Source organism: Penicillium waksmanii, assembly GCF_028829765.1.
Source record: "Penicillium waksmanii strain IBT 27052 chromosome Unknown utg000005l:1.0-5232799.0:1.0-5237142.0, whole genome shotgun sequence".
NCBI lineage: Eukaryota > Fungi > Ascomycota > Eurotiomycetes > Eurotiales > Aspergillaceae > Penicillium > Penicillium waksmanii.
The window spans coordinates 2772215-2795570 of NW_026643252.1; the positions used below are offsets into that span (position 1 = coordinate 2772215).

A 23356-nucleotide genomic window follows, 5' to 3' on the forward strand; every position below is an offset into this window, starting at 1 on the left:
GACCAAAGTCTCTGACATACCCTAAACTAACGACTTATCATACCTAAATAGTGATAGGCTGATTCCATGGGTTGACATCAGGGATTTTTTAATCACGAAGTGAACGGTTCAATGAGTTAGGGTACCCAACTCGAATATTCCAATATCTCATTGCTATCGTGAGTGGAGTGTGTCCTCTTTGACTTTGTTCAAATTGGTTGATCCTGACTGCATAAGAACGGGTGATAATGGTAGAGAAAAAGTTGAGTTGGTAGTGATGTCTCATATTGTATTCCCTTTTTCCCGGTCCAGCGTTTAGTTCTTCGTTTCATTACCAGAAGAGAAATTCACGGAGCGTTTTCTATATTGAAGTGGGTCTTTGTTTCTGTATCTGTCTCTTTTGTTATATTTTGATTGTCTGCTCGGGGTTAAGCCCTGTTCTTTAGAGAACAAAGATCATGTTTTCAACGTTGTCTGTTCTTGTTGCCACGTTGGGGCTCGCACGCGATATTGCAGCGCACAAACCAACCAAGACGGGTGGATGAATGGTTACCTGGATGAACTGCAATTATTGATATGGAACCAATACCTTTATATCACATGCAAACCAGAATCGACTAACTAGATCGGGAGAAAGTTCCCCAGGGGAGAAAAGCGACTTTCAACTTTGCGTAGAAAACAGGATGAAAAGTATCAATCGGAGGGTAAACATGAATTCAGTAGCGCACACCGAGCATTTGGGAGATTCAAATGCAAGACTTCCATGAAGGTTACCAATTCAGGGAAATGGTCCCAGTGAGACCCTCCGGGTGATCGTTCGGGGTCCGCTGAGAATTAACTCTCGGCCCCAAAAAACTCGCGAGCGGCGTTAAGTCCGAGAGTCGCATTTAAAAAGCATTCGATACATAACGCCCTGGAAAAAAGACATTGCCAGAATTTCAGACAACTGTGCCTTTCATTCAATTTCGCAATATGGCGGTCACTGAATTAGCTCTCCTCCGCCTCAAGAGCGATTCATCATCAACAACCAACGAAGCATTAACGGAAGTTCAAGCCGCACAAGCAGCATATTCTGGCTATCCAGTTACGTTCTTGCGACAAATCGAAGATCCAAGTCTCCTTTACCTTTTAGGTGGCTGGGAATCGGTCGCAAAACACAATGAGTGGATTGCATCGGAGACAAACCAGAAGTTCCTCGAACAACTGAAAAATGATGTCGAGGTGGAGTGGATGTTTCACTACAACGTGAATGTAGGATTTATCAATGAAGAAACGATAATCCAATCAAGGCTAATATTGATCAGCCATCCGGGTCCAGTATCCCCTTAAACGCGCCTATTATCGCGTTGACTAGATGTTTCGTCGAGCAGAGCAGGAAGACGGAGTTCGATCGAGTTCTCGCCACAAGTGCACCCGCGCTAGAGAAGCACACGAAACCGTTCTCATGCGGTCGGGGTTGGAAGGTTGATAAGGTGGCCGAGGATGAGGAATTCATTCTGTTCTCTGGGTGGAATACTGTCGAGGACCACTTCAGTTTCGCGAAGACGGAAAGTTTCAAAGAATTTGGGAAAATACGAGAATTATTGACGGGTTCAGAAGTTAAGCATATGAAGGTGGAAAAGGTGAAATCATTTTGAGAATAGGCACTCAATACCTGTTAGTATAGTACATCGTGCGTTGGATCTATGCATGAATCTATATCTGGTCAACTCGTTTCTTAATGATGCATTCCCTCCCAGGTCAATACTATCTGGTAGCAGAATATTCTCCGGTTATCACGTAGACTACCTAGAATATTATATGGCTAGAGCTCCATTTTGTAGCACATTTATTGGCATTGATGTACAAGAAATTGATATGGTTATTACAAGATGATCGTCATAGTTTCGTAAAGAAGGGCGCTCAAAAGAGAAAAGTAGTGAGCAGCAACGATAGGCGCGACAGGTGTAAATGCTCATGTCCAAGACTCCATCCCAAACCGATCCAACACCGAAAACCCCAAATCCGAAAATTATAGATGTTACGCAGAATCAAAGCACCTTCGGCTTCATCCATTCTCGCGTTCCGAGGCCTAAGTTGAGGCCGTTTCGTTCCCACCAGCGACGAACGCGCTCATCGGTGCCAGATACGGCGTCCTCGAGAGCCTCCTCGATGTCACAAGTCTTGAACTCGACCCGCAATCCGCAGTCCTTCCACCATTGTAGAACATGATCATGGCCATTCTTCGTTGGTCCGACAAGGACCTGGTTGTCAAATATCATTTTGGGCCCCTTTAATCGGTACCAGAAATCAAGAACATGGACATGGCCGTGGGTGCTAGCAATGCGGGCGACGTTCTCAGCGTGGCTGTACGGGATCCCAGAGGCGTCCCACCAAGCTAAGGATTCGGTTCGTCCGGACTGTGCTGCTAGCAGGACGGATTTGCCAACTTTCAGAGGGACAGGGTTATATGGAGAAGATTGGGCTGAGGCTGTTTTCCACCAATCGAGAACCGCAACTTGGCCCTCAGCGCTGGCAGATTCGAGGGCCCGTTCGCTATATCGCAAAGGAAGTCCTGAACCCAGCCACCAGTCCAAAACGTGAGTAAATCCTGCGCGCGAAGCTCCGTCCATCGCATCGGCCATGTATTCCTTGTTTGGTAGAGCGGGAGCGTCACGCCACCACGTCAACACAGTCGGGTTGCCGTAAATTGCGGATGCTCGGTAGGGGATGTTGGTTAGGCGAGACGTTGTCCAGAGAAGATCGAGATGCTTTTCGGTGAGATAAGAGAGGATGTCGGTTCGAGAGAATTTCACGATGAGATGGCAAGCGAGATCGGATACCGGCTTCCATCGCGGCAAAGCGTCTATACGCTTCGTAATGGCCGCGAACGAGCCGCGAAGGATAGTGTATTCGAGGGAAGCGGGTGTTGACATTTTTAACAAATGACTTTGCCATTCTTGAGGGACTGGGATATTTGTTGGGATGCCAACTGCCTTGGCCGTTTCCCAATCACGTAATTGGTCTTCAAAAATGATGAGCCAAATCTCGAGGGGTAAAGATTGTACCTTTGCCTCTGGATTCGGCCAATGTGTTTGAAGGTGTCGGAGAGCGGAGGCAGTCTTGCTATCGGACGTCTTGTTCGATGTCGATGACGATGACGTCTCTGTCCCATTTCCTGTGAGTGAATTCCCTCCACTGAGGGAAGCGCCCCACGGGGGCAAGCTTAAGCATGTTTCGAGCATGTCGTGCAGATCATTCAATCCATGCCATGGAAGTAGTGTCAAATCTTCGGGTCCGTTGGACTTCCATAACACAGGCTGCACGATGCGAATCCACGACCAGAAGCGTTTGATCTCCTCCAGCTGGCGGGTACTTAACGGGTGATCCCATTCTGATACTGTCATGCCTGGTATGAGAATGACAGGTTTTGAAGACACCCACCCCCGCAGAAGCGCCAAGGTCAAAGTGTTGGTCAACCCCGCTAGCATCGATCCCAGAGCGCCAGCGTCAATGGGAGCAACCAGTAGCATGTCCGCCCATTCGCAGAGTTCAGCCGTTTTCGCCTTGAGCCATTTCCGCGCCCCGGTTTTCTTATCAAAGGTCTGGCCATCCACCGAGTCCATGTAATGAGGGATTTTGTTGGTTCCGGTCAACAGCGCTGAGGGTTCGTCGGTGATCAAGCGTAGTTCAATGTAGGAATTCTGAATAAGCGACGGGAGGACTGCATCGGCGAAGGCACTGTCGGTTGAGAGGAGGAGTCGCCGACGTCGTTGACGCGGTGGCGTTGCCTCACGACATACTCGATATCCTTCTTTGTTCCCTATCACTGTTCCATCGCTGTCGCTCTCCGCCTCCATAGCACCGTTTCTCTATTTATCCGAGAGCCCGATGCTCAGGCTAGTCCTGTCACTGCCCTTATCACTGTAATTTCAAAATGTTCCGTCGGGTCGGTGTTGAAAGATCGGAGTAGGGTTCGGCAACCGAGCCAGTATAGAGCGATCGCCGTAGACCAAAATCGTCAAGTCGAAGGAACGAGGGAGCGAGGGAATGACGGATCGCAAATATCGGTAGGTTCAAAGGAAGAAGCGGTCGAGATCAAAGAGAAAGAGAGGCGCAGAGCTCGAGAACGTGAGTCGATCAGATGTCAATTGGCGCCTTATGTTCTTATCCGACAACTGCAAATCGGCCCCGGGGGTAATGGTGATCAGGCAATCGAAACGGTGGGTACAACGAGCCCTTAAGGAATCCACCAACCCTCCACTAGATTCAATCAGGTGTGACCTATGCAGTGTACTTTTTTTCGACCCCGAGCGGTGTAGATATTCTGTGTTGGCTGTAGGGGAAGTGCGTCGCCAGGTCTCGCCACGGGAGAGCTGAGCTGCAGCAGGTTGGGGCACAATCAGACAAAGTCGAGAGGAGAAATCGAGCAGATCCAGAGGAGGTGCAGCAAGGCCTGGCCAACCAGAAGAGACAGAAATGCAGGTTTCACGAGATCGGGCGGCTACAGGCGGGCGGCGGGCGGCGAGTTGTACGAGTCATGGCGCAGGCGCAGGAGCGGTCCCGGCAGGCGGTCAAGATGGTCACTATTGAACTATCAGATTGGATTCTTATTTAGATTCTTATTGAGATTCACATCTATATGCACTCAGTATACACAATTATACTTATTTCATGCTTTTTTCCCCCAGTCTCTTGAAGACCCCCTCAACGACGAGAAAGGTTATTATGCAGCTTGTGCTCGCGCATCGCGAGGCTAGCCAATGCCCCCAAGACCGTCAGGCCAAGCAGAGCTAGAAAGACACTACGTAGAGAAATCATGTAGATGTCGAGGGCCCTCGGAATCCAATCGGCAGGAAGCTTACGGATCTCATCTAGGCTGTCGCGAAGTCGGGCGATTCGCTCTGCTGCGTGCTTGAGGCCTCCAAAGCGGGACCACAGCCCAGCCTTCAGCGTGTTCTGGAACACAGCCGAGGCAATCGTGATGCCGATCGTGCTTCCGGTACTGCGGAAAGCGTACGATGCGGAGGTCACCACTGCATGGTGCTCGTGGTCCACGGCAGAGATCAGCGCCACCAGAGTGATGGTCAGAATACTGCCATACGCCGTCCCCATCATGAAGAAATAGACAAACGGTACCCATGCAGGCGTGGTCAATGTCAAAGTGCAGATCAGCCCACCTGAAGCCACCAATAGGGCCATGGCCAAATAATTCAGGATCATATACCGTCCCTTGGCACGCATGATGAAGCCACATGCAAGAGATCCAATGGAAGTACCGATCGCCTGGGGGATTAAGCGCACCCCGGCCGCCGTAGCTGACATACCTTGCACCTGGAAGTAGAGAGGCAGGTAAAAGAGTAAACCAAAGACTGCCATCGTAGTGAACCAGTTTGTCAGACAGGCCGACGCGACCGTCCGGTCGAGCAGTAATCTAATGGGGATGATGGGCTCAGCCGCGACTCGCGCCTCAATATAAATGAAAAGGCCGAGGAATATCGCGGAGAATGGGAAAGACATGAGAACCAACGGGTGCGTCCAGGGCAATTGGTTGCCTCCGGTATTCAGCCCCAGAAGTAGAGTCACCATCGTCAGAACAAGCGTGATGGCGCCCAGGAAGTCGACACGTTTGATCCGAGATTTATCCGAATTCTTGACGGGAATGTTCACTTTCCACGCGACCAAAATGCCCGAAACAACCAGGAAAGGGACCTGAAGCAAAAAGGCCCAGCGCCAACCCAGTGTATCATTGATCCAGCCCCCGAAGACACCCCCCCAATCCGCCTCCCGCGCCATAGCAAATGTTCCCAATACCCTGCCAGACGCCTCGCTTGCGGAGAGGGACCAAGTCAGAGGTGACAAAGGTTGAAATGACCAGCAGGCCACCGCCTCCCATACCTGCGACGACACGGCCAAGAATAATCGACCATTGTGCGTTTGCCAGGCCACAGATCAGGTTTCCAAGAGCGAAGAAGACATTGGAAACGACCAGCCCCCAGCGGCGCGAATAGATATCGGTCAAACGGCCGCTCAGAGGTTGACAAGCAGCGTTTGAAATAAGATAGGAGGTCGCTAGCCATGAGAGCAGTGAGAACGAGTTGAAGGAGGAGGAAATGGGGCCCGAGAGCGTCGCAACGATCGTCGTATCTGCCGAGTGGAATGGTTAGCCGTCCATGCATATTCTTGCATATCAAGGGGAGTCAGAAGTGGGGTATTTCAAGTTACCAAGAGCTGCGAGGAAGACTCCCACCCAGATACTGCCCAGAATCACGATCAATTCGCGAGTGCTGGGCTCGTCGGCCACCGGTTCCTGACGATCGCCCGCTCCAATGCTGGCGGGGTCCTCGCGCAGTAATGGAGTCTGCTCCGATGGACTGAGCAAAGTCCCATTTGACCCTTTAACCGTCATCTAGGAATTTTTATTTTCCGAGACTTCGCTTTTGCACTGTTGTCCTCCAGGGTTGGGGAGTGAGGGTGAGAGTGAGAGTGAGAGTGACAAGGCGAGGTGAAACTACCCGCGGGCAGATTTCAAGGAGAAAAGCCTCGCGGATTGCGGAGAAGTTGCGGAGCCGCGTTGGCTCGGCACAACACAAACCTATACTAGTAGAATGAACCATGAAGATTACATTTAAAAACCCCTTGGAGGGCTCCATGCTACCAAATCCCAGTAGACACTATGCATTGTTTACTAGTACAATGCCCATGAGGGATAAGCTTTGCACAAGATGGAGTAGTACTGCTAGTGCTAGTATAAACCATAGTTAAATGCCACTGGCAACCTTGGAACATCAGGATGTTTATTTCAAGTTACACATTTCGCTTTTTATTTATCTGAGCCGTTTAGCTAGTAATCGTACTAGAGCTACAGGTGACAAGAAACCTCACTTTACTCCGAATACTTCAAATCCTAAGCCAGTCCCTAGAAAATCCATCATGGTGAATCCTACTACATCCATGGTCAGTTCAGGGCCAATCGAGTTGTAACATCCTGACCCAAAATCTGACCTGGTACCTCGTCAATCAAGTCATCCTGGCCAGTGGCTTTAGTTATATCTAAACAACGTTGGAATAGATGGACCAGCAAGTAATAGTGGGTCAACGTCGCACTGTTAAACTTAATACAGCGATACAAATAACTGGCCTGTGCGCTCGGACTAACTACCAATTTGAAGCGGAGAAAACTTCTGGACGACTAAAATATGAAGTTTATCACTGTAAATACCTTTCTAGACACGCAATAGTATTGTATCAAGTATTATCTAATAGGATCAACAGTATACATTTGATTCTGATCTGCCTAGGCCATCATGACTCTTCGCAATATGACAAGCTTTGCAATTAGTGATTAGTATGATTTCAGGCCCCCCCATTGTACCCATTTCGAAATAAAGAGAAGCGGGGAAAGTGGTCTGACGCTTCGCGCTTACGTCTATCAATTTATCGTCACCTTATGCCGGGGACTCCTTTGTGTTTTCTTTTCTTCTTCATTTCTAGATATCCCCTGTTACCGCTTCCACCACGATGGCCTCTCCCAATTTACCCCATGAAACCGACTATATTGTGGTCGGGGGTGGAACATCTGGATTAGTCGTTGCTTGTCGACTATCAGAGGACCCGAATATCAATGTCACTGTTTTAGAGGCCGGCCCCGATGGGAGGCAAGATCCAAGAATACAAAACCCCGATGCCTGGAATAGTTTGTCCGACTCCGAATTGAATCGGAAAATCAGTTTCATTCCTCAGGTATGCAATCCATCCCCATACACCCAGAAGAGAATCAAACATATTGACATATCAGACTGGCCTTAACGATCGCATTCAAGATCACCAGACCGGTAAAGTACTCGGGGGCTCATCGGCAATCAACGGACTAGCATTTGTACCTCCGTCTCCAGTGGGTATCGATGCTTGGGCAAAGCTTGGAAATGATAAATGGACATGGGAATCTCTACGCCCTTACCTCCAGAAATGCTATACCGTCACCGCGCCGGAGGGACTACCCTCTTTCAATAAGCAGCAACACGATATAGCAGCTGGCCCAATCCAAATTAGTTGCCCTATTGTCGAGGATAAGGTTGGAATGCGACTTACTCAAGCGTGGGACGATGCGTTCAGGTCCCAGGGATACGAGACCAACAATGCCGACCTTCTCGCCGAAAATACAACAACTGGGACCAGGCCATTGTTCTCTACCATCAATCCCAAAACCGGCAAGCGCAGTAGTGCCGACAGCCAGTATGGCACTGTGGCCGCGTCTCGTCCGAATGTGAGAATTTGCACTGAGACCACAGTGCACGAGATCTTATTTGATTATTCATCTCCGGATATATTGGCGACTGGTGTTCGCGTCGATTACAATGGGGAGATTATAACTATAAAGGCAAAGGAAGAAGTAATTCTGGCGGCCGGGGGTTTTTGTTCGCCCATGATCTTAGAGCACTCCGGTATAGGGGACAGCAAGTGGTTGGGCAACCTCGGCATTCCAGTGAAGATCGACCAGCCTAACGTGGGACGGAATCTTCAAAACCACCTCATGAAAATCATACCTGTTCCTATCAAAGCCAAATCAGGAGTCGAAGAGGCCAATCTTGGATTCAAGGGGGGTGGGGTTCATGAGAGTCTCTTCAAATGAGCAAAATAAGCTTCTCGCTGCGTATACCGAAACCGAGGATGGACCCAACAGAATAATACGATCGATTATCCAGCATCCCAACGAGGCCTCCGCCAGTGCCTTCATCGCCCTCGCCTCTCCGGAACTAGCCATTGTGGGCGTCATAAACAGTTACCCATTTTCACGGGGAAGTTTGCACGCGAGCACCAACCGGTTTAAAGACTCGGAGACACCTATTGCGGATGCAGCTTTCCTGAGCAACGAGCTTGATCTCGAATTCTTAGCTCGAAACGTGCGGAATATGTACGACTTGATTAATACTCCGGCTCTTAGCCAATACCTCGACTTAGGTGATGTACCTAATGACATTGAGTCAATAAAGGCCAGCATTCGTGAAAACGCATTGACAACCCATCATATCTGTGGGACTCTCGCGATGCTTCCTCGCTCTGCTGGGGGAGTGGTGGATCAAGATCTGAAGGTTTATGGTACACAAAATCTACGCGTTGTTGATGCGAGCATTTTCCCTCTTACGCCTCATGCCAACCCCATGGCCACTGTCTATGCCGTGGCTGAGCGGGCGGCTGATTTGATTCGAGGAATTTGAGCAACCACAAGCATCAGCGGAAGCATAGACCCTGAACATCATAACTTGGATGTCAAGAACTTGAACATACCTAGGTCGTCCTGTAATATCAGTACACTTTTAAAAACCACGTAAATAGGTATGGCATCGGCCTCCAGGGCCCCTAGTACTATTACCAGCACAAGTCTAGTTTTGCCTTGATCAGATACAATTCTCATATAACTGAACTCAATATTTTGTTCCTCATTTGAGTTTCGGTCTGAAAGTCTTGACACCTGGCCATGTTTTTGTTGTGGTCCCTTTGGAGCGACAGGAATGTGAACCTTAACGCGCAAGCCAGTCCACAACTTGGCATGTATGTAGGGGTCAAACTCGACATTAAATCTCGAGACTCCGCCACGCGTTTCAACTTTTTGAAAAAGTTTGCCGATCGCATCAAAGAAGCTCAGAGGAATATTGCCTAGCACGACATGGCGCCTACCAAAATGTTACTGCCCGCGATTCTAGAGCTTGTGGCCTTGACACAAGCGGCCCAGGTCAATTTTGCCTTGGATCTCACATGGGAGAAGGGTGCGCCCAATGGCGTCGAGCGCGACATGATTTTTGTGAATGATGCTTTTCCCGGGCCGTCGTTGATCATGGACCAGGGCGATGTAGTCACTGTGAGTTCCAACCAAACCTCAAATTGTGTTATGTTGCTAATCGCAGAAGATTGATGTAACCAATCATCTACCGTTCAACACATCTTTACATTTCCATGGAATTGAGTGAGAAATCATATGTCATACTTTAAGACTAAAGTTGGCTAATTTGAGGTTCAGACAGAAAGGAACACCCTGGGCCGATGGAGTATCTGGATTATCGCAGTGGGCTATACAACCCGGTCAAACATACACGTACCAGTGGACAGCTACGCAGAAGGGAACTTATTGGTACCATTCTCACGACAAAGACCGAATTATGGATGGGTTATATGGTGCAATTCAAGTTTTGTGAGGCAGATCCAAATCTCACTATAACTCCTTTTCTCCATTCTAACATTATCTCCAGGCCACCGGCTGATAACGATTCGCCCTTTGCCATGATATCTGATGATCCCGATGATGTTGAAGCCATGAGGCTTGCAGAGCAAAATGCCAACCTGGTAATTCTCTCCGACTGGGACCATCTCACTTCAGATGCATACATGCAGGCTATAATGGAGACCGGATACGATATCTTGTGAGGCTCTACTTCTCTCATGATCCATACGAGACTGCTGACTTAAATTTCTTTAAGTTGCTCCGATAGTGTACTTATCAATGGCGGAGGATCAGTTTATTGCAAAGACCCAGAAGAACTTACTGCCCTGCAGCCGCCACAGATTCGGGCAGTTGTGACCGAACCTCTGACTGACAAAGGGTAAGTGATCAATATTAATTTGGTGAATGTTACTAATTATATTACAAAGATGCGATCCTTTCATGGCCACTCTACAAGGAGATTGGGATCATCATCCCGAAAAACTTCCTGGGAATTTGAACTCCGGATGCATCCCAAGCCAAGGCACGAATTCTACCATCCAGGTAAATGCGGACAAAAAATGGGCAAGCTTCAACTTCATCAGTGCCGCCAGCCTCAAAGCTCTCACGGTATCAATTGATGAGCACCCGATGTACATATACGAGGTTGATGGCCACTATATCGAACCTCAACTGGCTCATCAGGTTCCGATTTACAACGGAGAACGATACTCAGCCATGGTCAGACTCGATAAACAGCCCGCAAATTATACAATGAGAGTTGCTGGTAATGGAAACCAGATAATTTCCGGGTTTGCAGTTCTCGGCTACGAGGGTGGCGAACAAACCACATATGAGTCGGTACCTTACATCGACTATGGCGGTATCAACACAACGGCCTCTGTGATCCCACTCAATACCAACAACCTTCCACCATATCCACCAATATTGCCAGCGGATGATGCCGATGATTTCCATCTTCTCTCGCTCGGACGTCTCAATTCGTCCTGGGAGTGGACATTAGATGGGACTACATTTCTCCCTGCAAATCTCGCTGCAATGGAGCCCGCTTTACTGGACCCAAATGCACCTGGTCTGCAATCAGCTTTGAAAATCGAGACTAAGAATGACACTTGGGTGGATATTGTATTTCAACTCGTGATTCCGGAGCCAACAAAGTTACAGCCTCCTCATCCCATACACAAACATTCCAACAAAGCGTTTCAGATGGGGGCCGACCGAGGAAAGTTTACATGGAATTCCCTTGCAGAGGCTTCCAAAGAATCTCCACAAAGCTTTCTTGAAAAGCCCATTTACCGTGATACATTTGTGACGTCTCCAGCCGGAGAAGCCTGGATCGCCATTCGCTATCATGTTGAAAACCCCGGTGCATTCCTTTTGCATTGTCACATGGAGACGCATTTGTCTTCTGGAATGGGGTTGGTACTATTGGACGGTATTGATGCTTGGCCAGATGCTGGCCCCATGGAGGTTAACTAGTTATGATGGGGTACAATGGAATCAATGTGGATTAATGCCGATAATAGTTAGTTGGAAGATGTGTGTGTCATTGTGCATTTGTTGCTTCGTAATTGACCAATGAAAACGATTTGTGGGCATACGACATTACAAATGTACATTTCCTACATTCCCAAGGATTTAATATTTAGGAGCGATTTTATTTCAATACTCTGAACACGAAATCATATTTTCAAGTCTTGCACACAAAAGTTTACTCATAATATCTGATACACAATATGAATTCAACTCCGTCCGCCCTTGACCTCACGCAAACCTTCCACCATTCTAGTTCCACCCACACTTACGAGATTCAGTGGACCTCATTAGGTGATCCCAATTCACCCCCGCTTGTCTTTGTACATGGTACACCTTGGTCATCTCGAGTTTGGACGACGTATGCCCAAACCCTTTGCAAATACTTTCACGTCTATCTCTTCGACAATCCGGGGTTCGGTGATAGCCCTCTTGGAAGTCCACTACCAGACACAAAGGATACCATCAGCACCAAAGTGAGCCTTGATGCAGATCTAGCCCGACAGTCGGAAGTGTTTGCCGCGCTTTTTGAATTTTGGGCACGCACTTGGCAGCAAAAGCCTCATGTTATTGCTCATGATCATGGAGGCCTGATGTGTCTCCGGGCACATATAATTCACCACTGTGATTATGCAAGTCTATGCTTGATAAATGTCGTCGCAATAGGTCCGTTTGGTCAGCCTCTATTCAAGCTGATCGCTGAAAATGAGGTCGTCTTCAATGCGTTGACAGGTCCAGTATTCGAGGGTGTGGTCGAGTCATACATTCGGGATGCGGCATATAGAGAAATTGGAAAGGACACCATGGAGATGCTGAAGAGGCCATGGCTTTTGAATGCAGATGGTAGAAAGGGCTTTATTAGGCAGATGGTGCAGGCCAATAGCCGTAACACGGAAGAGGTAGAGCATATATACCCCGAGGTGGGGAAAAGAATGCCGGTGCAAATCATATGGGGGAAAGAAGACAGATGGATTCCGATGGAAACAGCTGCACGACTGAAGGAAAAACTCAATGCTCGCGATGTGGTATTAATTGAGGATGCGGGACATCTTGTTATGTATGATCAAGAAGGGAGGCTGGGGCTGGAGCTGGGGTGGTGGTTGAGTCATGTCACGGCGAGAAAGACCATTTGACGAATATGAAGTAATTCTTCATCTGTAAAGCTTCCTTAAATTTGATAATTTTCTAGTCTGCTGCGCAATTACAAAATCACTAAATTCTATACTTGCGATCGAAGGTCACGTACCAATCGCTTCCAAATCGGGCCGCTTCTCTTTACGCCCTGAACCCAAGAAAGGCCAATCTTTGAGTCCTTTGACATTCCTTTGAACTCGTATACCTCTTTCAATGTCGGACTCAAAGCCAAAGCTCCTTGGAAAATACATGCCGACTATGATTGTCCTGACTCAAGAGGGCTTTGGCGTATGAAAAATTTGCTATCTAAATAGAAGTCATTTTTCATCACTGAGATTATGGCTAACTCTTTCTGTTGATTCACTCTCTTCCTCGCGAATCATTTTCTTCGCCCGAGTGCAGACGTTCAGTGACATGAGATCTGGGCGGCTGTAGTGACCAGTTGGATGCGCAAACAATTTGGCGGCTACAATTAGGTCCATGGCCAGGTCTGCATATATAATCTTCTCGGTGGTGCTCTCAACTGGCTCGGTAAGCCTTCTTCCATCAGGGCCGAATATAGCAGAGCTTCCTCCGCCAGGCGAAGACATGAGCACGCCACCAGTGGTTCTCATTTGGTCGATGCCGCCTTGCCCAAGAACTGCGGTGCAATGAAGGACGAAACTCTGAGACTCTATGGCATATGTCTGTGACAAACTATGACAACCTGTGATGGACATCAGCAGCGACTTCACACACCGAAGAGACCAACCAACCTTCTGCCGACATGGACCACAGATCTTGTCCTCCGGTATGCGGGAACACACTTGGCCACGCTGCAACATGAATATGCTCTTGCTGAGCAAGCGTGTGGTACTTTAGCAGTGGCTGGATATGTTCCCAGCAAGACAAGGCACCAACTCGAGCAAAAGTAAGCTCTGCAACACTGGAGAAGCATTCACCCGAGGCATCGCCAAAGATGGTACGCTCCATGTGTGTAGGCTTCATCTTTCGACGGTGGAACTTGATTTCTCCATCAGTGTCAATCATCACCTGGGCAATGTAGAGAGACACATTGTGATTCTCCGAGAATCCCAGAGATACTGCAATTGCATTCGCCTTGGCACAATCCTGGATTTGCTTCATCTCCGGAGAGCCCAGACGGAGAGAGTTTTTTACATAGGCGACATTTAGCTCAACGTCAAGCGGCCGCGACCTTTGAAGAATGATGTTATGTCAGAAGAAAAATGCGCTTGATTTCATTCTCCCTTACTCAAGCACCTACTCAAGCACTCACCAAATCCAGCAAGGGTAGCCAGGTATCCAGCATTCGGGAAATGAGATCAGCTTTGCATCGTTCTTTGCAGCCTCCACAATCAGGTCACACGTCTTTGTCACGCCGGTAGCGAGATCTATCCAGGCAGGCTCGGACTGGGTGACCGCAACACGGACATTGCTTTTGTGCATGATGGCTTGGTACAGGTGATATAAGCTTGATCTATTCAGAGAACGATACAGTGTGTTAATCGAGACAGCAAAGAGAGGGCTCTCATATATTTATGCGTGCCGATGTGTCCACTTCTACCCCGCCCGACAAGGCTCAGGCTGGCTTCGGGTGAAGTTCACCCAATCCACCAGGTACCTGGGCTGATATGATATTATGCGGAAGATTCCGCACTTTGTTATGGTTTATCTTGGCTTCCAGATAGCTTAGTACTATCTTCCAATTAAATCCGCGATAACAATTTCGTCAATGTTCCCAATGTCTGGTCGTCATAATGAGTACAAATGGTCTAAGTCGGTACTTGCGGAAGCATAACCTCCGCAGCGATCGCAAAACAAGGAAATCTCCTGGTATCGAATCAGCATGCTTTGATATTTCACCCCGGGGTTCGTTTTCATGATAGTTAATCTGCTATCTGCAAATTGAAATGTCTTTAGTCATGAGGTGTGTGAGGTGCGGAATGAAAATTTTCGCAAATCGTTTCGTTGATTACACGATGCTTGCGGGCTGCCCAGTTGAGACCTATACGGCGCATATGGAGCGCCGTAAACTTAGATATCCAGAATCCCAACTCCACTTCTACACCATATGTTGATAGAGTCTAACATCTTTCCTCATTCATGTTTTTCTACCTCAGGGGAGAACAAGACTGCACGTATTAGCCTCCCTGTATCCCTCTGACCAAACACCAATTTTGACTACACGCGATGTTAGCGGTGAAATTATCTTCAGAAGAACCCTTTGTCTACTCAATTTTTGGGCTTCAGTTGCCTGACGGCGAGGAAAGCCCGGAGAAGTGCGGACCCTTAAAGGGGAGTTCCATGACCTGATTGCTTCTCACACTGCCCATCTCGACCTATTTGTTCAAAACCATGATGGATGTGCTGCAGCTAGAGAGGGGAAACCCTTGATATGGCTCGGCTATTGGGAGTCTCGCACTTCATACCTAGCTTGGTGGGATAGTGAAAAGGTCTCAAACTTCTGGGACAACCTGCCCGTTGATGCTGGTATGTGGAGAGAGATTATGTCTCCAGATTCATCCAGAACACAGTATATAACAAACAAGAGCGAGCCTGTTGGACTAAGCCACCTTGGAACTGAAATTTCAGTTGGGGATAAGATTGGATACTGGGGCTGCTATCGGCATAGAATGGCTGCTCATTCAAATGATAATTTCGACTCGCCGATCGAACGGGACCTCGAAGCCTTTAAACCCATACCAGACTCTCTCGGCGGGGATCGACCTGGGCGCATCTTGATGACCAAATTTCCGGACAATATCTGTTTTGTGGTTGAGGGTCAAGACCATTCAAATATCACCGCGGATGAAAAAGAATACTGGAACGACAATTTCGATTCATCTGTCACGCAATGGATGAAAGATCTCTCTTCAGCTAGTCCTGACTGGGATTTTGGGTTCCCGGATGTGCTATGCACCGGAAACTGGTGTCTATAGAGATTCTACGCCTAAAGCTCTCAACTACAACGAAAAGGCTCAACTCTTTTACTTCAAAGACCTGCAGCATATGGAGAAAATCGGGCGCACCAATAAGGGACATGCGGCATTGCGCAGTCATTTCATGCGGGCATATAGCCCCAATAGTGCCATGGAGTCGGGCAAGCTCGTACTTTGGGTGGAAACAACTGTTTTATCAAACGGAGAGATTGAATGCGAATACGTGGGTTGTGAGAAGGGGACGGGCTGGATGGCACTGGCAGGTCACCAAGAATCCTGGTGAGAAGACCTAGTAAATATTACTATTTCCTTATTCAAAACGACGTTAGTATTCCAAATGAGGCTGATTGTTGAAGCTTAGGATGCCTCAGGCATCGGTATCGCCTTGTTGTCTCCCTTTTTTCTCTTCGCGTTCACCAACCTCCTTTCCGTGCATCCTCCTCCCATCCGATCAGCACCCGTTCTCATTCAAAGTGTTACCCCATCGTCCAGAGCCTTGCAGGTTGTCACCCATCCCCAGGAGTTTGTCACATTCCACTCCCATGTCTCACTCGCCCCGAAGGGAGTACCCGTTGCGGATGCATCACGGAGAAGAACACAGTCGTATCCCTTGCTACAAGCATCCATCAATGTTCCACCAACACACTGATCTGTGTTGACGCCAGCAAAGAGCAGAGTCGTAATTCCATTATCCTCTAGAAATGTTTCCAGGTCTGTGTTGGAGAGGCAAAGTCCAGATGTGCGATTCTTGTGAATGAGGACGTCGGGCTTCGAAGTCACTGGCGAAGTGTTGTCAGAACTGTTCGTCTGGTACTTCTCCTCCAGGGGTCCATAAATGGCAGCATTCCATGATCCTCTCATCAGCACTCTCCCGCCTTCCACTTGGCATCCATTCCCAAGGTTCACAGGGCCAATTTCCGCCCCAAGGCCCTTGTACAGCTCACGGTTCTTGGTTCTAATCATGCCCGGCTGGGATGGCACAGCCTTGCTCATGTCGTTGCGTGACGAGCCATATGGCCCGAATGCGCGCATCACTGCAGGCGGCATTGTCACCAAATCCTCCTCGGTAAGGCCCCAATTGAGCCAGACAATACGAATGCCACGGCTTCGCGCGGCTTGGATTCCAATGCCAAGTAATGCCCCCGCAGCCCCTTCAGCGGGCGTAGGCTCTTGAGGCTTAGCTCGAGGGCGAACGGCAGGCGACAAAAAGAAATTCTGCATGTCGACAATGATCATTACGCTCGTATCGGGGTTTAACCGAATAGGACCGGTTGTGGTCTCGACTGTGAGCCGTTTGCCCAGCCCAGCCCCTCGCGAAAGATCGACAAGCCCCGTCTCCTCATCGTAAGTCCAAAAGTTGGATGGATCGTTGCCAATTCGTTCAATCATCGCAGTATTTTGATTTTGATCCTGGGGTGACGGATACTTGCTGGGGAGAAAATGTGCGGGGTCACTATCGATGCTAAATGTACAAACCCGATTGCCGAGGGATTAAGCAGGGCCGAGCAAGAAAAACCTTTCTCTGCCAATTAATTCGACTGACGACAATTCTCAGCTTAGCAGGAAATGTCATTTCTTCTTGGATGTTTTCATGAAACTCAATCATTCGTATCTCTGAAAGCTCTTTCGCATGCTAATATGCATACACTACGGATACATGCATTTCGGTCCCTGGGTTCCCCACCCCTATTTCCCACAACGCAGTCTACTAATTTAGGCCCAAAGTCCCCGTCCACTATTATAGGTCGTAATTGAGTTAATACTCTTTCTATTTGAGTTCATATTACTATATCTAAATTACGTCGTGGCTCACTTTAATCATGTTTTCTTTAAGGCTTCCGTCAATTTAATCCCTAATCCATTATCAATACGAACACGAGGCTCAATTTCTAATTTAGGAGCACCTAACTGTATCAAGGTATCCCACCGAATGCCAAGCCGGCCGGAGAAGTGCAGTTTCACCTCAGTGGCTTATTGTTTAGGTAGCAATCCTCCGGAATATACGAACGCCTTGCTTATAACCTTATTTACGAGGGTCCATCGCCAAGACAGAAACACTCGATGCTAGCTTGCCCAAAGCAATTAAACGAGGGATCTCAGGGAGTAACCAATTGCTTTTGAAAGTATGCCCCTCGGGTCTTGACTGATGTACCACGAAAATTGTAAGAAAGGTGTCTAGCTTCGAGAGCATTTTATTATCATTCGACGTGACGATATTCTTATCCGCTACTCGATTACGCTACCTCGGTGTCGCATTCAACGACTTGAAACATCTTGGCAGAGATCAATTGACTAGCAAGCGCTGATCCTTTTCGTATATCAGAATCTTGGTATGGCTGAAGCCTCGTATGAACACGAAGAGCCAAGGCAAGATGTAAAGACAAATGGTGGAAATATTAGAAAGTCGCACTATAAAAGCCTCCGTCTACCCTTAATTTTATCTATATCATCTTCAAGTACTCAATCCAGATATCAGGATAATTCAAGACTCATTCAAAATGAAGTTCTCTGCCCTCGCTGTTGCTGCTTTGCTTCCGGCCCTCGCTTTGACTCAAGAGGCCCCGACCAACCTTCCCGATGCTCCTGTCGTGGAGAGCCGCAATCTAGAGAAGCGCGCTGTATCCGGCAAGGTTCTGGTAGATGGGCTTCGCTACCGGACCTGCCCAAAAAGCTCTTGTACTGCCGTTGGTCAGTACGCCAAGGGAACAAAGATCTCGATCAAATGCTTAACCCGAATTGGCACTACCGTCGAGAATGGTGACCCGTATGTATCAGCTCGCATTATTAGTAGCAGTATTAAACTGACAGTGAATACACTTAGTGGTTGGGCCAAGCTCACCAATGGTAACTGGGTCGCTATGGGCTATGGAAAGTACATCACTTGGTCTTGTAAGTCTCGCATACTGAAACTTGCCTGTCCTTATCTTCCAACATTTTATCTAACATTTTCCTCATCCTAGCTACTATTTATGGTTGCTAGTAGATGTCGATGATTAGTCAGATCTGAGGCTTCCCGGATGCTTTGGCAAATATGCGTTTACTAGTAGTACGATACTTGACGTACTCGGAGAAAACTCAAGGATCGAACGAGATATATCATACTACTAGTATTACAATGAAAACACATTCTTTTATCGATGGTTGGGTCAATAATATGTCAAGTTAGCATCAAGATTATCGATACCATTATGTTCCCTGTTTCGGACGACACAAGTCGCCTGGAAGGATCAAAACGGAGGATTGATTGCACTGGCAATAAGAAAGGGCGTAGGTCCTCCAAGCCAACAATGGACAGCTATACGTTAAATTCTCGAACCCCGTTATTTCCAGATGCTATATTGTATTTTAAATCTTTACTTTTTCGCGAGAGATTATCTGTACGGTTGAGACGTGACGCCGGTCAAGCCTCGGAGCTCGATGTATTTGGCGTCACGGCGATGTTTACATACGAGAAATACACTCCGTCTCTTATTAATACATGCTCATGCATTGGCAATCTTATTAATCCTCCGATTTGCCTAGGCTCCCATGAGCCGCGGATAGTGAAATGCCGACTTTCGTAGCCAGGCACCACCGCCCCCGCACTTGTGGAGTCCCCGGATTCCTCAAGTGCAGCCATCGGGGAAATTGGGGCATGCCTAGCTCATTTCCCCTTCTGCCACTTGACCTGGAGGTTCCACTTGATCTTGGGAAAAGCATTAAGCCACTTCCTCATCTCGGTCCACACCATTTGCTCTGACTCCTGTCATTCGTCTTGTGTTGGTTTCAACTCCACCGTCGCCGGCTCATCCTCGGTGTTTTGCTGATTTGGGTTGAGATCGACGCTTGAGACGACCGGGAGATGATCCTTCGGCCAATGCCGACTCTCGGCTTCGATGGATCCCGCGAATGTCGTCAAGGGGGTGATGAGAGTCTGAAACATGCCAGATACATATATGTCGCGCGAGCGCATCTATCATGGTCGATTTACCTGTCTATTCCTCCGAACACTACTATCTACGCCAATCTCAATATCTAGAGCGGTTTAATTGCTCTCTGGCGTAATTCGTCATGACTCGACTCAGCGCGATTCTCCCCTTCGCTCTGGGCTCGCTGGCCCTTGCCAGTCAGGATGCTTTCCAGTCCAAATGCAGCCAATTCGCAAAGAAGATCGATCTTCCCAATGTCAAGGTCAACTTCGCCGAATACGTGCAGGCTGGTACCAACCTGTCTCTGCCAGATAATGCACCCAGCTGTGGTGCATCCTCGCAGTCTGTCTCGGTGGATCTTTGCCGTGTCGCAATGGCCGTTTCTACCTCCAACAGTAGTGAAATAACGTTGGAAGCTTGGTTTCCACGAGAGTACAAGGGCCGCTTCTTGAGCACTGGCAATGGTGGTCTTTCTGGATGTGAGTGAAAAAAAATGCAGCCGCAACAACACAAGCTATTTTGTGACAATCGCGTTAACAACTTCTAGGCATTCAATATTACGACCTGGCATATACTGCCCAACTAGGCTTTGCTACGGTTGGGGCCAACAATGGACACAATGGAACCTCAGGCGAACCATTCTACAAACACCCTGAGGTCATTGAAGATTTTGCCTATCGCTCTATCCACACTGGAGTTGTGGTCGGCAAGGAGCTCACCAAGAAGTTTTACGATAATGGCTACGATAAGAGTTATTACCTCGGATGCTCTACAGGTGGTCGACAGGGGTGGAAGTCAGTGCAGAAGTACCCCGATGACTTCGATGGGGTTGTCGCAGGTGCTCCTGCCATAAACTTCATTGGATTGCTTTCATGGAGTGCACACTTTTATCCCATCACGGGACCCCCTTCTTCCAAGACATACCTTACAGCTGCCGAATGGAAGATTGCCCACAAAGAGATCATTCGTCAATGCGATGCCATTGATGGAGCCAAGGACGGCATCATCGAAGACACGGATATGTGCCACCCTATTTTGGAGACGCTTATCTGCAAGTCCAACGCCAAAAGCAAAGCAAACTGTCTCTCCCCGGAGCAGGTCAACACCGTTCAACAGATTTTATCACCTGTCTATGGGATTAATGGAACTTTGATCTATCCACGCATGCAGCCTGGCTCCGAGGTTCTGGCCCAGCCCATCATGTACAACGGTGAACCCTTCGAATACAGCAAGGACTGGTGGCGATACGTTGTCTACAACGACCCTTCGTACAGTGGCGCAAATTGGACCGTCAAAGATGCCGCTGCTGCCTTCGCTCAGAACCCATATGATATCCAGACTTGGAACGCCGATATCTCGCCGTTCCAAAAGGCCGGGGGCAAGGTCCTTCATTATCATGGTATGCAGGATCAGCTTATCAGCTCGGACGACTCCAAGTGGTATTACTCTCGCGTTGCGCAGGAAATGGACATGGCACCCTCCGAATTAGATGAATTCTACCGTTTCTTCACAATCAGTGGCATGGGTCACTGTGGTGGTGGTGATGGAGCGTATGGTATTGGCCAGGGCACCGGTACCTATGCTGGCAGTGATCCCAAGGACAATGTCCTCATGGCTATGGTCAAATGGGTTGAGGAGGGTGTTGCTCCTGATTACGTTCGTGGGGCTAAGTTCTCGAATGGCCCTGGCTCGAAGATTGAATACCACCGCAAGCACTGCAAATACCCCCGTCACAATGTCTATAAGGGTCCTGGAGACTATACCGACGAGAATGCCTGGCAATGTGTTTAATTACCTACAAGTTGCTTGCTTGTTTTTGTTTCAATGATAGCATGTCAATTCACATTTTACGGAAACTGTCAAATTCAATATAGTTACTCATAATTCTAACTTGAATATATATACCTTCACACTAAGCAACCTTCCACTCGTAGTGGTGTGGGCCTTTCCTAACTGGACCAGGATCTTCTCCTGGGATTCCAGGCTTGTTATAACAATGGGCACCGAAGTAATCCATCTGAGCCTCCATAAACTTGGTAGGTAGCTCAAGTCCTCCCTCATACTTGAGGTATTCCAGTGTTGCTGACAATGCCGGCATATACTGATCAGACTGAGTACCCTCAATGATAATGGTCTTCAGGTCGTCGAAGTTCCGATGCAGCTCACGCGACACCTCATCGACAAACTTCATATTTGTCATCGGATTCTTAGTCAGTGCTGGCTGCAAGAGATCTGCAATATACTCAGACTGAATGATACAGCCTGCTCGCCAGATCTGGAGACAATCGCCCATATTGATATTCCAACCTTCGTCCTCGGATGCGCGAGCGATCAACTCAAGACCCTGAACAAAGGATGACAGGAATGAGCAATATACAGCGCGTCGAAGCTGCTCAAGCACTGTCTTACGATCACGCTTGTGTTCAATTGGTCTTGGTGAAGGCATATGTAGCTTCTTCGAGACGCGAGCCCGCTCAGCACGGTTTCCACTCGCAATACGCATGTAATGCGCAGCGCCCAGAGTCGGGCAAGAGATGTGACGAGCAGCGGACTCCATAACACACCAGAGAGGAGTTCCTTCCGTGTTGTCGTCATCTTGGACAACTTTATCAAGAACATCGTCCAGGACATATCCATCGTCGTTGCTAGCCCCCCTCGCCATTTTGGTCGCCTTGTGGGGTTCTCTTGGTCCGGAGGATATCTGCGCCAATTGATAGCAAGAAATTCCGACGCAGCTCGCCAGTTTCATTCCAACTAGCAAAGACGTCGCTGATCTCCTCATACTTCATCTCCAGTCCAAATGTCATATAGGCCCAAGCTTCCGCAAGAGCAGACAACATGCCGCCTTCAATGCCATTGTGAACCATTTTGACAAAGTGACCCGATCCTCCGGGTCCAATGCGAGTCACACAAGGCGTGTTCGTCTTAGGATCCTTTGCAGCGTATTGTTCCAGCAGAGGCATGACAATCTTCAGTGCCTCGGGATCTCCACTAGGCGAGAGACTAGGTCCCCGTCGAGCAGACTGGTAACCGCCAGAAACACCCATTCCGATCCAACTGACTCCCATTTTCTCGCATTCTTTCTGACGTCGCTCTGTTTTGCGGTAATTCTCGTTACCGCCGTCGAGAATGATATCGCCTTTCTTGAGAGTATGTTTCATCTTGCCCAAGACTGAATCTGCGGGGTCTCCGTGAGTGACGGAGAAAATGAATAGCTTTCTTTCACCCTTGCCCTCGAGGCTCTTGGTGAAATCATCGATGTTGTAGAATCCATGAATGTTTCCTCTGGCGTTCTTGTAGTTCTTTGCCCAGTTGGTAACCTTATCGACATTTGATCTGTCCACGTCCCAGGTTGAGACATCAAGACCAAGGTCGCAGAAGGCGAAGGTCATCATCGAGCCCATGCTTCCGGCCCCGACAACACCAATATGCTTGAACTGCTGAACTGGTTTGGACGGCATGGTGGCGGCTGAGTCCAAACTGACTTGTGTTCAAATCTAGGAAAAAAAGGATAAAAAGAAAGATAAAAGTGTAACTTAATAGATTATTCAAGATATAGCTACAACAAATTTTGTCTTCTTGAACTAGGGACTGGTGGCGACCGGGCGAAAGGTCCGGGGTCATGTCAATATGAAATCAGTAAAAACCGCCACGGGGCGATTCTA

The 23356-nt window shown here is 48.3% G+C and overlaps 12 protein-coding genes across 12 annotated transcripts; 7 read left to right on the top strand and 5 right to left on the bottom strand.

Annotated features, from left to right (window-relative positions):
* Positions 1-951: 951 nt before the first annotated feature.
* N7481_005934 (uncharacterized protein) lies at positions 952-1616 on the top strand (the record flags this gene model as incomplete). Its single annotated transcript, XM_057265153.1, has 2 exons — positions 952-1230; positions 1284-1616. The coding sequence occupies 2 exons, from the start codon at positions 952-954 to the stop codon at positions 1614-1616; spliced, it is 612 nt and encodes a 203-aa protein (XP_057122873.1).
* A 393-nt stretch (positions 1617-2009) lies between these two features.
* On the bottom strand, positions 2010-3818 carry N7481_005935 (uncharacterized protein; the record flags this gene model as incomplete). The annotated part of the gene is made up of 1 exon (XM_057265154.1): positions 2010-3818. One exon carries the CDS (start codon positions 3816-3818, stop codon positions 2010-2012), a length of 1809 nt encoding a protein of 602 aa, XP_057122874.1.
* Positions 3819-4665: 847 nt separating this feature from the next.
* Positions 4666-6367, bottom strand: N7481_005936 (uncharacterized protein; the record flags this gene model as incomplete). The annotated part of the gene is made up of 3 exons (XM_057265155.1): positions 4666-5742; positions 5804-6105; positions 6184-6367. 3 exons carry the CDS (start codon positions 6365-6367, stop codon positions 4666-4668), a joined length of 1563 nt encoding a protein of 520 aa, XP_057122875.1.
* Positions 6368-7479: 1112 nt separating this feature from the next.
* N7481_005937 (GMC family oxidoreductase) lies at positions 7480-9176 on the top strand (the record flags this gene model as incomplete). The annotated part of the gene is made up of 3 exons (XM_057265156.1): positions 7480-7701; positions 7757-8566; positions 8592-9176. 3 exons carry the CDS (start codon positions 7480-7482, stop codon positions 9174-9176), a joined length of 1617 nt encoding a protein of 538 aa, XP_057122876.1.
* A 449-nt stretch (positions 9177-9625) lies between these two features.
* Positions 9626-11656, top strand: abr2 (laccase abr2; the record flags this gene model as incomplete). The annotated part of the gene is made up of 6 exons (XM_057265157.1): positions 9626-9817; positions 9864-9922; positions 9977-10147; positions 10206-10376; positions 10434-10556; positions 10606-11656. 6 exons carry the CDS (start codon positions 9626-9628, stop codon positions 11654-11656), a joined length of 1767 nt encoding a protein of 588 aa, XP_057122877.1.
* Positions 11657-11913: 257 nt separating this feature from the next.
* Positions 11914-12843, top strand: N7481_005939 (alpha/beta fold hydrolase; the record flags this gene model as incomplete). The annotated part of the gene is made up of 1 exon (XM_057265158.1): positions 11914-12843. The coding sequence occupies one exon, from the start codon at positions 11914-11916 to the stop codon at positions 12841-12843; it is 930 nt and encodes a 309-aa protein (XP_057122878.1).
* Positions 12844-13161: 318 nt separating this feature from the next.
* N7481_005940 (carbon-nitrogen hydrolase family protein) lies at positions 13162-14290 on the bottom strand (the record flags this gene model as incomplete). The annotated part of the gene is made up of 3 exons (XM_057265159.1): positions 13162-13550; positions 13600-14039; positions 14121-14290. The coding sequence occupies 3 exons, from the start codon at positions 14288-14290 to the stop codon at positions 13162-13164; spliced, it is 999 nt and encodes a 332-aa protein (XP_057122879.1).
* Positions 14291-15111: 821 nt separating this feature from the next.
* On the top strand, positions 15112-16066 carry N7481_005941 (heme-containing dehydratase; the record flags this gene model as incomplete). Its single annotated transcript, XM_057265160.1, has 2 exons — positions 15112-15625; positions 15726-16066. Coding segments are annotated over 2 exons (855 nt in total), but the record flags the coding sequence as incomplete, so codon positions are not given.
* Positions 16067-16251: 185 nt separating this feature from the next.
* N7481_005942 (cysteine hydrolase family protein) lies at positions 16252-17172 on the bottom strand (the record flags this gene model as incomplete). The annotated part of the gene is made up of 1 exon (XM_057265161.1): positions 16252-17172. One exon carries the CDS (start codon positions 17170-17172, stop codon positions 16252-16254), a length of 921 nt encoding a protein of 306 aa, XP_057122881.1.
* A 1109-nt stretch (positions 17173-18281) lies between these two features.
* On the top strand, positions 18282-18780 carry N7481_005943 (uncharacterized protein; the record flags this gene model as incomplete). Its single annotated transcript, XM_057265162.1, has 3 exons — positions 18282-18547; positions 18605-18672; positions 18764-18780. The coding sequence occupies 3 exons, from the start codon at positions 18282-18284 to the stop codon at positions 18778-18780; spliced, it is 351 nt and encodes a 116-aa protein (XP_057122882.1).
* Positions 18781-19833: 1053 nt separating this feature from the next.
* On the top strand, positions 19834-21482 carry faeB-2 (putative feruloyl esterase; the record flags this gene model as incomplete). Its single annotated transcript, XM_057265163.1, has 2 exons — positions 19834-20170; positions 20239-21482. 2 exons carry the CDS (start codon positions 19834-19836, stop codon positions 21480-21482), a joined length of 1581 nt encoding a protein of 526 aa, XP_057122883.1.
* Positions 21483-21603: 121 nt separating this feature from the next.
* On the bottom strand, positions 21604-23152 carry N7481_005945 (6-phosphogluconate dehydrogenase, decarboxylating; the record flags this gene model as incomplete). Its single annotated transcript, XM_057265164.1, has 2 exons — positions 21604-22392; positions 22457-23152. The coding sequence occupies 2 exons, from the start codon at positions 23150-23152 to the stop codon at positions 21604-21606; spliced, it is 1485 nt and encodes a 494-aa protein (XP_057122884.1).
* Between the last annotated feature and the right edge of the window lie 204 nt (positions 23153-23356).